Source organism: Martes martes (genome assembly GCF_963455335.1).
Source record: "Martes martes genome assembly, chromosome: 7".
NCBI lineage: Eukaryota > Metazoa > Chordata > Mammalia > Carnivora > Mustelidae > Martes > Martes martes.
Window position 1 is genome coordinate 73653000 of NC_137894.1, and position 15665 is coordinate 73668664.

The 15665-nt window shown below is 48.2% G+C and overlaps 2 protein-coding genes across 2 annotated transcripts; both read right to left on the reverse strand.

Moving 5' to 3' along the window:
• Window positions 1-7590: 7590 nt before the first annotated feature.
• Window positions 7591-11056, reverse strand: LOC308345825 (granzyme H-like). The gene is made up of 5 exons (XM_080808346.1): window positions 10890-11056; window positions 9385-9532; window positions 8732-8864; window positions 8288-8545; window positions 7591-7856 (listed from the first exon to the last, which is right to left on the reverse strand). The coding sequence occupies exons 1-5, from the start codon at window positions 10942-10944 to the stop codon at window positions 7713-7715; spliced, it is 738 nt and encodes a 245-aa protein (XP_080664472.1). The 5' UTR covers window positions 10945-11056; the 3' UTR covers window positions 7591-7712.
• Window positions 11057-12448: 1392 nt separating this feature from the next.
• LOC308346689 (mast cell protease 1A-like) lies at window positions 12449-15360 on the reverse strand (the record flags this gene model as incomplete). Its single annotated transcript, XM_080809737.1, has 5 exons — window positions 12449-12610; window positions 12993-13256; window positions 13452-13587; window positions 13832-13973; window positions 15306-15360. 5 exons carry the CDS (start codon window positions 15358-15360, stop codon window positions 12449-12451), a joined length of 759 nt encoding a protein of 252 aa, XP_080665863.1.
• Window positions 15361-15665: the final 305 nt, after the last annotated feature.

Consider the following 15665-nt stretch of genomic DNA (forward strand, 5'->3'; position numbering starts at 1 on the left):
CTTCTTGGGAAGGCTGCCCCAGACAGGTGCTGCAGGTGCTCCCTCCTGCCTGACTTGTAGCCCCCAAGAGAGGAAGGAAGTCTGGGGGGGCGGGAGGAGGGCTCGAGAACAGTTCCATGCTTCTGCTGCTGTGATAGGTTTCATCATCCAAGGCTGCCCAGGAGGCTTGCCCACCAACTGCCAGTGATCTGGGGGGAAGAGAGTAGTCTGAGCCAATGCCGCAGTCTCCCGCACAGCAGCTGAGTCAGTGCTGGCAGCCTAAGTGGGAACCTGGGGCAATTGGGAAGGGGGCTTGGGGTGCCCGGTCCCAGAACCCTAAACGCACCAAATTCGATAATACCCCAACAATGCGTGAAAGCTGGTAGCTGCGTGTCTCCCCCATTTCCAACCTCTCCAGGGTAGAGCGTCAAATGCACATTTCCTAGATTGCTTATTTAATTTATACCTTAGTGAGGTATGGACATGGGTGAATGAAAGACAGGTGTGCAGTGAGGGTGGGATATGTTGAGGACACCAGGAATAAGTCGGAGGAGGCAAAAGAGGGAGGAAGAAGCCTGCCTGTCTTGACCCTCTGGCCCCTGGAACCCCTGCTGATACCTTAGCTGCTCCCAGTTCTTTCTAGAAGTTGTGAAGGCAGATTGAGTAGCTCTTCTGAGTGGGTGCAGGGCATTGCCAGGGAAGGAAAAGGGAAGAACAAGACTTTGCTGCTGATAATTACTTTCTCAGGACACTTGAGCCCGCAACAAACACTCAGTGAAAATTATGACACAGTTGAAGATTTCTATTTTCCTGCTTTTTTTTTTTAACTTAAAAGATTATATTTATTTATTTGACAGAGAGAGACACAGTGAGAGGGAACACAAGCAGGGGGAGTGGGAGAGGGAGAAGCAGGCTTCCCGCTGAGCAGGGAGCCCGATATGGGCCTCGATCCCGGGACCCTAGGATCATGACCTGTCTTGGGATCATGACTGGATCTGAAGGTAGACGCTTAACGACTGAGCCACCCAGGCGGCCCTATTTTCCTGCTTCCTACTCAAGATGAGGGCTTTTGTGTCCCAGAAGGTTCCCTGCGCACAGAAAAGACCATGGCTAAAAGAAAAGCAGCTAAGATCCTTTTTATCCATGATATGAGTCCAATCCCCATTCTCTACCCCAGGGGCTTCTGAGGAGGAAATGTACTCTTGCTGGGCTGTTTATAATCCATAAAGAACCACCTATAATACATAAAGGACATGCACAACACATGGAGAATAAGGCATCACAGATCACTGCAGAGTAACACAGACACCCTCAGAAATACTTAGAAGACTCTGTGGGTGCACAGAAAAAACATTGTAATACGGTATAATTTTTTCAAAAATGTCAGAATTAAAAAGTAATACAATTCTTAAACTTTTATGGTTGTGAGAGCCCCACTTGAAAATCTTATAGAAATGAAGGCCCCTCTCCTTATATAGAGAGATGCATGATTTTCACAGCTGCAAAGAACTTAATCCCTTCTCTGATACATGTTTAATGATGGCAACCTCATGAAATTTCTTTATGCGTCTGAAAGGTAATATGTAGAAAAAAGAGAAAATACTATAACGGTTTTATTAGTGCCTTAGCATTGGGGTAATTTTAATTTATTGTTACTTAACTTTTTCAACACTTTGTTTTAAAACCATTAGTCTAACTTTTTTTTTTTTTTTAAAGATTTTATTTATTTGAGAGACAGTGTAAGTAGGGGTGGGGGGAGGGCGGGATGGAGGGGCTCAGTACAGAGTCTGCTAAAATTTTTCTCTCCCTCTCTTTGTCTCTCCCTGCAGCACCTGTATAGGCTTTCTCTCTCAAAAATAAATAAAACTTAAAAAAAAAAAGTCACTGTTGGTAAGTTAATTCTGGGGTTGGAGGGCAGAGAGGGCATTTTTACTGGGAAGAGACATATGTGGGGTTTCTGAAATTTGGCCTTGTTGTTTACGTTTTGAGTACTTTTCATGTGTGTCTATTTTGCAATAAAAATTTTTTAAAAGTCTGTTTGCCAGGGCTGGGGATTAGAGAGAGCATTTGGACAGTCTATGTGGGAGATGGGAATGGAATGTGGGAGAACAAACAGGGGCACATATGCTTTTAATGTTTTTATTTTCTATTTTAATAAAAATTGTGATATTGGAACAAGGAAGACTGTGATACATTTCACAATATTCATAGCTGGTTACATCTACTTTTGACTGTTTTATTACATTTCCGTCAGTTACAATAGTCTTCTCCTCTGGGATGTTGGGACATTAAAGTAGGATGTTTCCCACCTCCTCCCAGGCCCCGTATTCTGCCCAAATGCAAAACCTCTGGGCCAGCAGTTGCCCGCTGAGGCCAGGCCACTTCCCTCTCCATCCCTTTGATGCCGCTCTGGTCAGAAAACAATCTCGTTGCTTTTGGCATTGTCGGAGACCATTGTACTACTGAGGCATTCTGGACGTTCTCAGGGCCCCCTTAGTATCATGTGGAGAAGGACAATGGAAGCTCCTTGGGAAGTTTCTGCTGATGAACTTGTGATTGTTTTATGGAGTGCCTGTGTGAGGGGAAGTGATGTCTGCATTGTTGTCTTCCCACGCACACATGTCTGCTGGGAGTGAGACCCTTTCTTGCCAAGAACTGGTCTGTCCGTGCTCCAGTAGGAAAGAACAAGTGACAAAGGAAATTCTAGGTGGACATGTCCCCTGAGACTCTCTTCTCCCAATGCTCAGACCCTCCAACTCTTCAACAACAGGAGATCAGTAATGCTGATTCTGATATATTCACGGGGTGAGATGCTATCCAGACATTAAATAGCATCATGTTTTAAAGACTGCTTGGTGGCACGGAGCACTTTGCATTATCTGATATTAAGTGGAAAAAGTAGAACGTGGAATGGTGTATACAGTTTGGTACTGATTCTGTTAAAAAGGAGCAACAGCCATAGCAATCATTTTATGACTCTTATTTTCCCTTTTATTTTTTACTTTTTTTATTTTCTTAAAGATTTCATTTATCCATTTGACACAGACCGAGATCACAAGTAGGCAGAGAGGCAGGCAGAGAGAGAGGGGCAAGCAGGCTCCCTGCTGAGCAGAGAGCCCGATGCGGGGCTCCATCCCAGGACCTCGAGACCATGACCTGAGCCGAAGGCAGAGGCTTTAACCCTCTGAGCCACCCAGGTGCCCCTTATTTTCCCTTTTATATTAGCCATTTTTTTCTACAACGGCCTGGCATTAGTTTTATAGGCAGAACAAAATTTTGGGCCCGTGATCTGTACAAACAGCAAACACTGTAAGGAATTGTGGTAGAGGCAAGCTAGCGGTTTAGCAAAAGAATTTCCTTTTCTTCCGGAGGACCTAGGTGCACACCGTTGTGCAGGCTTACTTGATGGTAGGTGTGACTATGTGACTGTTGTAGCAAACGGGGTATGAGTGGAGATGTTGTGGGTACTTTCCAGACCTGGCCTATCACGTGCTCCCATGTCTGACCATTCAGGTTCTTCCCCTACCTAGATTTGATGTAGATAAATGCAGGGAGCTTGGAAGCCATCTTTAGGAGCCTGAGTCTGGACTCCTTAATCATGGGCACACATGTAATTTATTGTCCCAGCTGGGACACTTGAGAGTAAAAGGAGGCACTACTCACCAGGAACATCCATTTTGGACTATTTGTGAGCAAGAAATAGGTTTCTGTTGTTTGTTAGTCACTGAACTGCTAGTTTATGTGGTGGAACAGTTAAGGTTATCTTAACTAACACATGTACCAACTTGCTTAAGCCTACCTTTTCCTGACATTTGAGAGAGAGAATGTGTGAGAGAGAGAGAGCATGAGAGAAGGGAGGGTCAGAGGGAGAAGCAGACACCCCGCTGAACAGGGAGCCCAACATGGGGCTCCATCCTGGGGCTCCGGGATCATGACCTGCTTAATCAACTGAGCCACCCAGGTACCCCAAAATTATTTTATTAATTATAAAATTTAATAACTGAATATATTACAAAATAGGAAGAAAAAAAAAGCTTCAATCCAACCACCCAAATGACCACTGTTTTTTTAAATTTTTATTTATTTTTTAAATTTCATTTCAGTGTTCCAGAATTCATTATTTATGCACCACACCAGTGCTCCATGTAATACGTGCCCTCCATAATACCCACCACCAGGCTCACCCAGCCCCCCAGTTGACCACTGTTAACAGATGTAGTTCCACCTGTATTTTTTCAATATTTATGGAGGTGTGACTATAATATATTTAGTTTTGAATCCTGTAGTTTTTATCCAACATAGACATCTCCCTCTGTTAGTGAATATCTGTTAATGAATTAATTAAATATCTGTTAATGAATATTGTTTTAAAATCTCATTTGTATTTATAAACAGGTTTTTAAGTTTTTTTTTTTTAAGATTTTATTTATTTATTTGACAGAGATTACAAGTAGGCAGAGAGGCAGGCAGAGAGAGACGAGGAAGCAGGCCTCCCGCCAAGCAGAGAGCCCGACTCGGGGCCAGATCCCAGGACCCTGCGATCATGACCTGAGCCGAAGGCAGAGGCTTAACCCACTGAGCCACCCAGGTGCCCCTAAGTTATTTAAATAATATATAAAGTTGCAGAAAAATTAGGAAAATGGATATATAGGAAGAACAATTAAAGCCTAAAAGGAAAATAGATGTGTAAGCAAAAATTTGATATATTTTTTTGAGAATAGCATATATTGCTCTCGTGTGCTTCTGATTTAGGTATACCTGGGAACATTCTTCCATGGGGCGAAATATAATTCTATTTCATAACTTTCAAGTTTCCATAGTGTACATAGTACATAATTTTTAAAAAACGAATCCCTGGGAGGTATGGGCTATGGTGAGTGCTGTGAAATGTGTAAGCCTGATGATTCACAGACCTATACCCCTGGGGCAAATAATACATTATATGTTAATAAAAATAATTAAAAAATGACAAATCCCCACATTAGTCCTGGACACTGGTGTTGTTTCTAAGATTTGACGTGTAATAAATCTATAAGGATTGGCCTTGCCCAGTTTTCTCCATGCAGTTGATGGGTAGGTCAAGGACTCCTTTGTTCTTCTTTTTGTTTTTTTCAGGAAACTTTGTGTATAAGGTGTGAAAATGCCATCTTCTCCATGTCCATACAGAATCTCAGTTGTTGTGAATTTTTCTCATAGAAGCAAAAAATTATTCTTTTGATTTGCACTAATTAGTGAGCTTTTACTTTTTTCCAAATGTTTATTATTTTTTTTATAACTTACCTATTAATGTTCTAAGCTTAGTTTGCTTTCTTTCATCTCCTTAGCCTAGTTTTCTAGAGCAGTGGATAATGCAGATGTCAACAGTTGTATAGCACATTCATGTAAATGTGCCATACTTTACCATTTCCCTGGTTTTTTATTTTATTTAAAAAATTTTTTTCTTTTTATATTTTTAAAATTTTTTAAAGATTTATTTATTTGACAGAGAGAGAGAGAGAGATCACAAGTAGGCAGAGAGGCAGGCAGAGAGAGAGGGGGGGAAGCAGGCTCGCTGCCAAGCAGAGAGCCTGATGCGAGGCTTGATCCCAGAACCCTGAGACCATGACCTGAGCTGAAGGCAGAGGCTTGACCCACTGAGCCACCTAGGTGCCCCTCCCTCGTTTTTTAAAGATTTTATGTATTTATTTGTCAGAGAGAGAGAGGGAGAGGCAGAGTGAGTGTGAGTAGGGGGAGCAACAGGCAGAGAGAAGCAGGCTCCCTGCTCAGCAGTGGGACTCAAGCCTGCTGTGGGACTTGATTCCAGGACCCTGGGATCATGACCTGAGCTGAAGGCAGACGCTTAACCACTGAACCACCCAGGTGCCCCAAATTCTTTCCCTTTTTGATGGTGGTCCCACTTGAGTCAGTGTTTGACCAGTTGTCCAGCTATTGTGAATTTACTGTGCTCTGTCACATCCAACTCACTACTGGTGTTGTTTGAAGGATATAGGACTCCAGGGTGCCTGGGGGCCTCAGTCATTTAAGCATCCAACTCCTGATTTCGGCTCAGGTCATGATCCCAGAGTCAGGCTCTGAGCTCCACAGGGAGTCTGCTTGAGATTCTCTCCCTCTCTCTCTCTCTCTCTGTCCTCCCGGCCCCACCATTGCCCTACTCATAGCTATTAAAAAAAAAAAAAAAAGGATACAGGACCCTCAAATAAGTTTATCTGGTGGCAGTTAACTATGTTGCACCTGAAATGTGGCATTTCATGGGTTTGTGGACTGCAGTTCATATCTTCTACATGGGAAATAAAAATAAGGCTGTCCCTCCCTTCCTCACCTCAGGACGTGGCCTCTACCATGCATAGATTAGAAACTTCTTCCCATTTAAAATTGCCCTTCTGGAACCAAGGTCATGCATGTGAAAGTGTAATGTGCATTACAGATAAAATTCAGAGCTTTCAGTTATTTTCAAGACAGGCTTTCTCCTGGATACTTCCGTTCCCTTCTTTTCCGAGCTTTCCCTTCCCTTCCATTCCCTCCCCTCCCCTTCCCTTCCCTCGCCTCCCCTCCCCTTCCCTTCTATTATGTTCAGTTAGCCAACATATAGTACATCTCATGAATTCTAAATACAGATCCATTTGTGCCAAACCTTAACTGCTTGGTGGAAGGAGGTGGAAGGGGAATTTAGGAGACATTTCTCACTATGTTTCCCCATGGCAGGGACAGAGCCTGTCAAGTGCCTGGCACAAACAGAGAGATCAACTTTTGATCTACTGATGGTCTGCAGCCTGGAGTCCTCTGGCTCACAAAGCTGCCATAACCCAGGTTGCCAGCAGGGGGAGCTGGCGTTCTGAGACCAGGCCAGGCTGAAAGGGGCTGAGGCTGATAGAGTGACTCCACTGGCCAGAGAGGCTAAGCCCCTGGGGGATGGGATGCTGGTTTGGAGGGAGGGACTCAGCCGGTCCCACCCTTTGGGAGGTGGGTACTGGTCCCTCTGATGGGCATCCGGTGGGCTGGCAACTCAGGTGCCAGGATGGAAAACAGAGGCTGTGTGGGATGGGCAACCAGGGAGGAAGGTTGACTAAATTCAATGCTGGGCAAGGCATGGAAGGGAACCGGGGTGAGTCTGGGGGAGCTGCACACAGTCCTTGCTGTAGGAGAAACCTGCTTCCCTGTCCCCCACTCCCCTCCCCCTCAGAGAGAGAGAGAGAGAGAGAGAGAGAGAGAGCCCCTTGAAATAGGAAATGGGGTGCCCATGGCATGGCCCCCTGGCCTCCTGGGTCCCCAGAGTTACTCTCTTTCTACTGACCAAATTGTTGGGTTGGTGATGGTGGTTGGCTTAGAGAATTTAAGAAATTTCTAAGGCCCAGAGAGGATACTTTTCAGGGAGAGAGGTTTGTCCTTCTATAATAGAGTTTAGGCTGCATCTTTGCAGAGAGCTAAGCACCAAAGAGGTCTTACTGGGAAATTGATGAGAAACTAGGCAGCATAGGGGTTAGGGAGGGTGGGGGTGGGGGGAGAAAGGAGGCAGCAAAGCCTGGAGTTGGCCACAGAAGACAGCCTGGGGCAGTGTTGCTTCGTACCCGAAGTGGTTCAGTGAATAAGTAAGACCTCAGTCATATTCGTTTTAGAGATCCATTTATTGTGGGCCTGCCATCCCTCCTCCCCCTCTCCCCCAGTCCCAAGGGATTCTTGCCTCTGCCCCAGAAAAGATGGCGGAGCACAGAGGGGAGTCAATCTCATGCTTGCTGTTAGAGGCGCTTCATTGTTCTCTTTATCCAGGGCAGGAAGTGGGAGACCTTCATGAAGACCCCTGGAGGGGTCCCGTTCTGTTTTCCATAGGAGAAAATCCCCTGGACCATGTTGTTACACATGAGGGGGCTCCCGGAGTCCCCCTGTGGGCAGAGAGAGGAAGGATTGAGCTGGCCTCCCAGTGGTCCTGCCCTCCCTGCTGCCCTGGGGATGGGTGGTCTGTGTTAGGGGGCCGCATGGGAGATTGGGCCCAGGGCAGGCCTTGTCCCCTCTCTCAGTGCTTGGGTTCTAGCCTGGTACTGACTGTTCTTTCCAGGGCCAAACTTTTCTCTCTAGTCCCAAGGGAACCTTGAATGTGTGTGTGTGGGGAGGGGAGGGTAATTCTGCTGTTGGATGACAGATCCTTCCTCCCCTCTGTCCTGACCCACTTAGGGGGGAAACTGAAGACTGGATTTGTGGACCCTGCTGCCCGGGCTCTCAGGCTGAGGCAGGAAGATAAGGCCACTCCCACACCCCAGACTGCCCCAAGTTCCTCTCTCCTGGGGCCCGTCTAGGTAGATGCTGGAAGCCTGACCTTGAAGGCAGTCTTCATCTCCTCCGGGTCTCCTGCACAAATCTGGGTGGCCCCGCTGTAATAGCGAGGGAAGAGGGATGCACACGCCGCATCCTTCTGTACTTCCAGTGACACCTCCTGCAGAGTGGTTGCTAGGGTGGTCATCGAGACCCGCCCCCAGCCGGCCACACTGCACACCTGTCCAGGCCTCACCGGGTTCTTGCTCTTGGGCAGGCGGAGGGGCTTCACGGCTGCAGTCTGCTTGGCCTTTCTCTCCAGCTGATGGGAAGAGGCGAGACAGTCCAGCTTAGAAAATGGCCTTGGGGTCTGGACGCCCTGATGAGGCTGCACTGTCTTCTCTCTGCCCCGAGCCACAGGGACTGATCAGGTAGCCAGGATGGAAGGAGGGAGGGGACAGGTCCCAGTGGACACAGGAGAGCAAGGGCAGCAGGGAGGTTTCCTTACTTTCAGTAACATGATGTCATTGGAGAAGTTCTGCTTATAGTCTGGGTGGGGGATGGATGTTTTCACGGGGATGACCTGCTGGGTCCTCTCCTGTTCCTCGATGTTGTGGGCCCCCAGAATGACCCTCATGGAGCTGCACAGACAGCAAAGTGGGGTGTGGGGGTGTGGAGTCGTCGGATACAGACCAGGGGCTGTGAAGGGCAGGTGGCAGCCAGGGCAAGGCAGGGCTGGAGCCAAGGGGGAAGTCGAGGTGACAAATGGGTCCTGGATCCTCTTTTTTTCAACGACACTGAAGGTAGGGCTTCTTCGAGGTTTCTTTTGCCTTCAGGCAATATCATGAAATTACACTGAGTTTGCATTTTGGCTCTAATGGATATTTCCATCCTCCACGGCTGCTTTTTTTGCCTGGTGTGGTCCCTGTCTTCTCAGCTGTGCCACTTACTCTCACATTGGACCCTCTGACCCCAAAGCTTACCTGTCCTACTTCTCAGGCTTTCATCCCCCCAGCCATGCTTTCAGCGGGCTCCTCTGATGAGCTCTCATGGGCTTGAGTTACCAGGAGCCCCGGGTGTTTCCCTGGGCTGCAACCACTGGGGATAGGACAGGGCTCCCTGTTGGGGTCTCAGATGTGTAGGTTGGCTGCTGCCCCTCACCTTCCCCGGCAGTGAGCAGCTGTTAGAACAAAGTACTTGTGCACGAGGACACTGCCACACCTCTTCTTTTTGCCCTTATCCAGAAACTGAAGAAATGCCATGTAGGGCCGGGAGTGGGGCTTAACCTCATGGCCCCCGATGATCTCCTCTGAAAAAAAAAGGCTGGAAGATGCAGTGTCTGGGGTGGCTGTGGTCAGGAGGGAAGGTTTAGGAAGGTAGTGATCGAGGGTGGGGTCTACAGCACCCTGTGGACCCCAGCATGGGCAGTACTCCCAGGCTCATGTAACAGGATGTTCTTTCTTGAACCTCGAGCCTCAGAACCCACCTGAGAAGGGAGCATTACTTGTTCTCCACATTCCACTTCAGACACATGTATGGAGGAGATAAGATCTATCTTCAAGGGGCACCTGGGTGGCTCAGTTGGTTAAGTGACTGCCTTCGACTCAGGGCATGATCCTGGAGTCGCAGGATCGAGTCCCACCTTGGGCTCCCTGCTCAGCAGGGAGTCTGTTTCTCCCTCTGACCCTCTCCCCTCTCATGCTCTCTCTCTGTCTCTCTGTCAAATAAATAAATAAAATCTTAAAAAAAAAAAAGGTCTATCGTTTAAAAAAAAAAAAAAGATCTATCTTCAAGATGATGGAGTCCCAAAAGATCATGGACAGGACTCCCCTGATACCTTGCTTCTCAGTGAATCTCCTGGGTCCTTCTGAGCCTCTGCTAACATCCCAGGGTGTCATTTTCTAATAAGCTACCCACGAGTTTGTGGAGTTGGATTTTCTAAAATCCTCATGTTCTAGGGGCTCGCATATGGTCTCAGTAGACATTTTTAGGTTGCACAAGGGAATGGCTATCAGTGAGCTTTTGGCTGAGGTTGGGTGGAGTTAGTGCTGGTGGAACGCTAGGCCACAGGAGTCGGGGAGGGCACTGCCAAAGACAGTGAAGCAGCCGAGGGCCCTGCGCAGGCAGGGGGAGGTGGTGCTGACAGTGGGCTCCACAGGCCTGGGGTAGAGCTTTGGGTATAGTCATCTAGCTGCTGCTGAGATCGACTGTACCCGGGCCCTTCTCCCAGGCAGGAGTGAGAGGGTGGAGAGCACTGAGAAATTTAACTGGTTCTTTAGGCTGGGTCCAGTGACACCTCCCACTACTGTAGCCGGTTTGTCTGAGCTTACCTTTCCTGGCTTGGATTCAGGGCTTTTAATTGCCTGTCTTTTGTAGCTTCATGTCTTCTGCCAAATGCCTTTCTCTAAACAACTCACTTTCCAAGTGATAAGAAGGAGGTTAACCCCTACTAACCCTTTTAGTGAGCACCCTTCCTGCTGGCCATCTTTGTTGAGCGTCTGTCTAGCATCGGACCTGTAGGTCTGAGTTTGGGGTAGGAGCTGGAGTTCAGAAAGGTTCTAGACTCAAAGTGAGGACAATCCCTGACTATGCTGGGCAGAAGGGTCAAGAGTACAGGGGGTTTTGTGGGATGGGCTCAGGTCTCTGGAATGGGTATGGTCACTCACCTGTCCCAGCCCCAAGGGGCAGAAGAAGGGCCAACAAAAGCAGGAGAGGCTGCATCTTCCCTGAAGGTCTGCCCACCTCAGAGCTGCTGATCTTTCTTCCTTCCAGATACAGAGCCCTTAGGGGAGTGATAGAAGGGTGGCTCACTGGTTTAGGTCTCTTCAACCTCTGTGTCTCTATGGCTGGGTGTCATCGTTTAGGGTGGTTTGTTGAAGTTCTCTGGCTTGGGTTAGGTGAGAATGGTGCAGCTATCACACTTGCACTGCCACTGCTGAGTCATAAGGTGAAAGCAAGAAGAAAGAACAAGAAAGTGAAGGCTGTGGCTCCTGCCAGCAGGAGGGCTGGTACCTCAGAAGTCCCTCAGTGACTGACTCAAGAATGTCTCCATTTCTCGTCTCTTGGCCCTTTTTCCATTTCTGAGGAAATCAAGAATAATTACTGAGCTAGCTAGGTCCGGGGATACCAGAGAGCTTGAGATGCCGATGGTCGTTTGGAGCAGACTAAGAATCTGTGGTAAGTGTACATTTTCCCACAGTCAAAACACACTCATCAATGGCAGGCATTCAGCCAACCGCTTTTTCTTTTCAGCCTGCCTTTTCTGAGGTGGATGTTTTAAAAATGAGATTATTTTTTCTGAATATATTCTTACGGAAGAGACTTAGAGATTGTTGAAAAATGGAAGAAAAAATTTACTCAATTAACTATAGGCTATAGGACACCTTTGAAACCATAAGATATCTTTTAAACACAACTTTTTATTGTAATGAACACACACACACACACACACACACACACACACAACAGAAAGAGCATGGGGTGGGAAGAGGCTGGATCAGACCAAGATGGAAGACTACTTTCAATGTTGTTTGGGACTGTGGGAAGATGGGCGTCAGGACACCAGATGCTGTGCTGGACTCTGGGACCACAGCAAGGCTGTGACTGGCACTTGGGCTAGGCTTGGGAGTACTGAAAGGCCCTCCTGAAACTCTTCCAAGCTCCCAAGCTGCCACTATGATTGGGGGAGGGAGTGCTGCATGGGGTGAGTTACAGCTTTCCAGAATCTTCCCACCCATTTCTATTAGGATGAAGTGGCCCCCTATCCCAGAGCTTCTTAGGTGGTCCTTCCAGATGTGGATTCCTTTATGTTGCCATATTGGGGTAGGATGGGGTGGGGGTGTAGGTGTGGGATAAGGTAGGAAGGCAATATGGATGAGATAAGAGCATCCTCTAGGAGAGGGTCATTTTTCTTGGGGCAGTGTCTCCTTTTTCCTGTTGGAGCTTACATTCAGCCTGGCAGGGGGAGGTGGTGCTGGGAGGTGTATTTGGAAGGAGCTGGGTACCAAAGCAACATGACTTTTTATTCTAGAAAAATGTGAACAGATGGTGGCTGGACACGCAGTAGGTAACTAACAAATGTTATGGTGAATAAAAGAAGAGGATCTAATTTCCACTCAAGAGATGGAAGTTTATGAAGCCTTGGCAACCTCCTCTCCACCCCCTTTCCCAGTGCAGTTCTGGCCTCTGCCCCAGAGAAGATGGACAGATTGATCCTGGGGACATCTCAGTCTTGTCCCTGCAGGCTGAAGCATCTAATTGTTCTTTCTATCCAGTGCAAAAAGCTTGAGATCCTAGTGTAGACACGTGGAGGTTCCCCATCTGCTTTTCCAAAGGAGACAATGCCCTGGGCCACATTGTTACACACGAGGGGGCCCCCGGAGTCTCCCTGTAGGGAGAGGGAGGAAGGACTGAGTTGGGCTTTCTCTCGGTCCTGTCCTTCCTGCCACCCCTGGAGGTAGGTGGTTTCTGTTAGGGGACTGTGGGTGAGATCAGGGCCAGGGGAGGCCTTGTGGCCTCCCTTGGTCCTCGGGCTCCAGCCTGATCCCGATACTCCCCTCCCTTTTCTCCCTCAGAAAGCCTCTGCCCATAAGTAGCTGTGGGACTATCTCTCACCACCCCCCTGTCCCCCCCCCCGCCCCGGGAGATAGGACCAGAGACTGGATTGGATAGAAAGGCTGAGGACATAGAAATAAGGCTAGTTCTCACTGTCCCTTCTCCTCAAAACTTGGCTGTCCCAGGCTGGGCATGGATATTGCTGGGGATCTCACCTTAAAAGAAGACTTCTTCTTTTTCGGGTTCCCCACACACATCTGGATTGTGCCGTTGTAGAGTTTTTTATAGCATGAGATGCATTGCTTGTTCCTCTGGACTTCAAGCTCTACCTCATGCAGTTTCCAGGCCCCAGAGGTGCTGTTCACGCTGAGGCGTCCCCAGCCAGCCACATTGCACACCATCCCTGGCCACACCTGTGCACTCCTCTTGGGCAGCCTGAGGGGGCTAATGTGGGCAGTCAGGTGGGCCTTCTTTTCCAGCTGAATGCAGAGGAAAGGAATTCTAATCTACCAATGGCTCACAAAGACTCCAGGGACAGTCATGGGGCGGCCCTCCTCATAGCCCCAGGACAAGTAAAAATGTCATACTGGGAATGAGGAACAGGAATGACATCACAGGGGATGCAAAATCCTCAGGAATAGAGTGTGCAAGTACCAGTGGACCAAGGGCCCTACCTGCAGTAACATGATGTCCTTGAAGATATATTTAGGATTATAGTCTGGGTGGCGGATGGTTTTTCTCACTGGAATGACCTGCTGGGTCCTCTCCTGCTCCTTGATATTGTGGGCCCCCAGGATGACCCTGATGGAGCTGCACAGAGAGTGAGTGGGAGGTGGGGGGTCACAGGAGGTACAGCCCAAAGGCCATGGATGAAACGGGACAGCTCAGGGCAGGGCAAGACTGGGATGGAGAGGAATTATAGGGGATGGGGCCCCAGGGCTGAGCATCTGTGAACCCCCTGCTTCTTGACAGCCTAGGCTGGGTGGCAGTTCTTGGAAGAGGGATCCTTATATGGAGTTAACAGAAGGGTGGGCTTCCAGGCGCTGCTTCTTACCTCCCCTTGCAGTGAGCTGCTGTTGGCACAAAGTCCTCATGTACCAGGAACCCCCCACAGGTTTTATTTGGATTCTGAATCTGGAGAAATGCCATGAACAGATGAGAATGAGGTTTGGCTTCATGGCCTCCGATTATTTTCCCTAAAAGAAAGCGTTTACCCTGCCCGCTGTGCTCATGGAGCCAAAGGCTGGAGAAGGAGAGATGAGGATGAACTGAAGCAGGTGGGAAGGAGTTGGGGTGGCAGAGAGTAGGGTCTGTAGTAGGCAGCAGCAACCAAGAAGGGTTCCTTGGGCAACATTCCTGACTTACCAAATGACCCACAAGACTCAGATGCTCCCTCTAACAAAGAGAAGAGCAGTCCTTGTTTCTTAATTCCGGCAGTGGATACATATGGTGGCAGATGGAATTTGCATTTGGAAGAAACAGTAAAGTCCCCACAAATCCCAGGAAATCCTTTCCCTGATATCTGGGTCCACTATCCCCTTTTGTTTCTCAGACTTTACTGAGCTACTCCTTATTTGTAATGTTTGGAACATGAACCCAAAATGCTCTTGTTTATGTTTTGAGTTGTGTTTGATCTTCATGAGAGCCTGACACATATTAGCTGCCCAGGAAGTGTCTTAGCTGCATGAAGGAATGGCTCCCAAACAGCCTCTGAGGGAGCACTGGTTGTGGTTCTGAGTACCAGTAAATATGGGGCCTGCCAAAGCCATTGTACCCACTGTGGCTGAAAAATTACCAAACCTAAGTATTAAGGGGACCAGGATGCCACCACCGCTGAGACCAGCTGGGTCCTTGGCTCCTTCCTTGGGCAGCATAAGAATGACAAAACTTAGAGAACTGGGTGGAGATTGAGGATAGATTTTAAGACATTGAGTTAGAAAGTTAGTGGGCCTACTTAAGCAAAGGACTCTTGGTTTGGATCCTTGGTTTCAGCTCAGGTCACCATCTCAGGGTGGTGACATCAAGGCCCATATGGGGCCCTGTGCTCAGCGTGGAGTCTGAATAAGTTTCTCTCTCCTCTGCCCCTCGCTCCCATGAACATGCTCTCTCTCTCAAAAAACAAAACAAAACAAAACAAAACAAAAAAGAAAGTTAGTGGGCCTAGCTTTGATTACAGAAGCCAGCCCCTTTCTCCAAACTGCCTGTTCCTGGGGGATTAATTATTTCTCATTCCTACCTTCCAACTCTTCTAGATGCCTTTGTTTAAGAACCCAATTTCCAGATGACAAGGGTAGGACCTACAGCTCCCCACCCTCCTGCCCTCCAGGGAATAGACTTCTGCCCTGTTATTCATGCTGAGTGTTTATCCTGCTTCAGATTTGCCCATCTTGGAGGGACGTTGGCAGATCTGATGTGGGATCAAAACTCAGCAGGACCAGGATGTGCCTGAGTGGAGCATCTGAGCAGGGCTGTGCCACAGTTGGGTGGGGCTGGGCCTCTGTTGAGGGGGTGGGGGGACAGTCACTCACCTGCCTCAACCTTGGGAGCCAGAAGAAAGGCCACAAGGAGTAGGAGCAGCTGCATTTTCCCAGGAAGGCTGCCCAGGTTGGAGCTGCAGTACTTCCTCCTAGTCCTCTAACCACTGTGTTCCTCTCTGGTGTTGTAGTCTTTATCACATAAGGCTCTGTCTGAGTGCCTCCTATCGCTGTCTGATCAAGTCCAGGCCTGAGTGAAATAATTTATCAGTCACCACATCAGCACTGGTAGCTTTTGACCACACCAGCAGAGAATAGGAACCACAGACTATGGGTGGGGTGGTTAAATATGTCACATCCGAAAAAAAAAAAAAAAAAAAAAAGATGTCACATCCGTGAGTAGTAGGGCCCTGA

What these genes read in the sequence shown, in the direction of transcription:
- LOC308345825 (XM_080808346.1), bottom strand. Translation starts at nt 10,944, where the DNA reads ATGCAGCCTCTCCTGCTTTTGTTGGCCCTTCTTCTGCCCCTTGGGGCT. An exon ending in GCTGCTCACTGCCGGGGAAG is followed by an intron (nt 8,865 to 9,384) that starts GTGAGGGGCAGC and finishes CTGTCTGTGCAG; the next exon opens with CTCCATGAGGGTCATTCTGG. An exon ending in AGATGAAGACTGCCTTCAAG is followed by an intron (nt 7,857 to 8,287) that starts GTCAGGCTTCCA and finishes CTCTGCCCACAG; the next exon opens with GGGGACTCCGGGAGCCCCCT.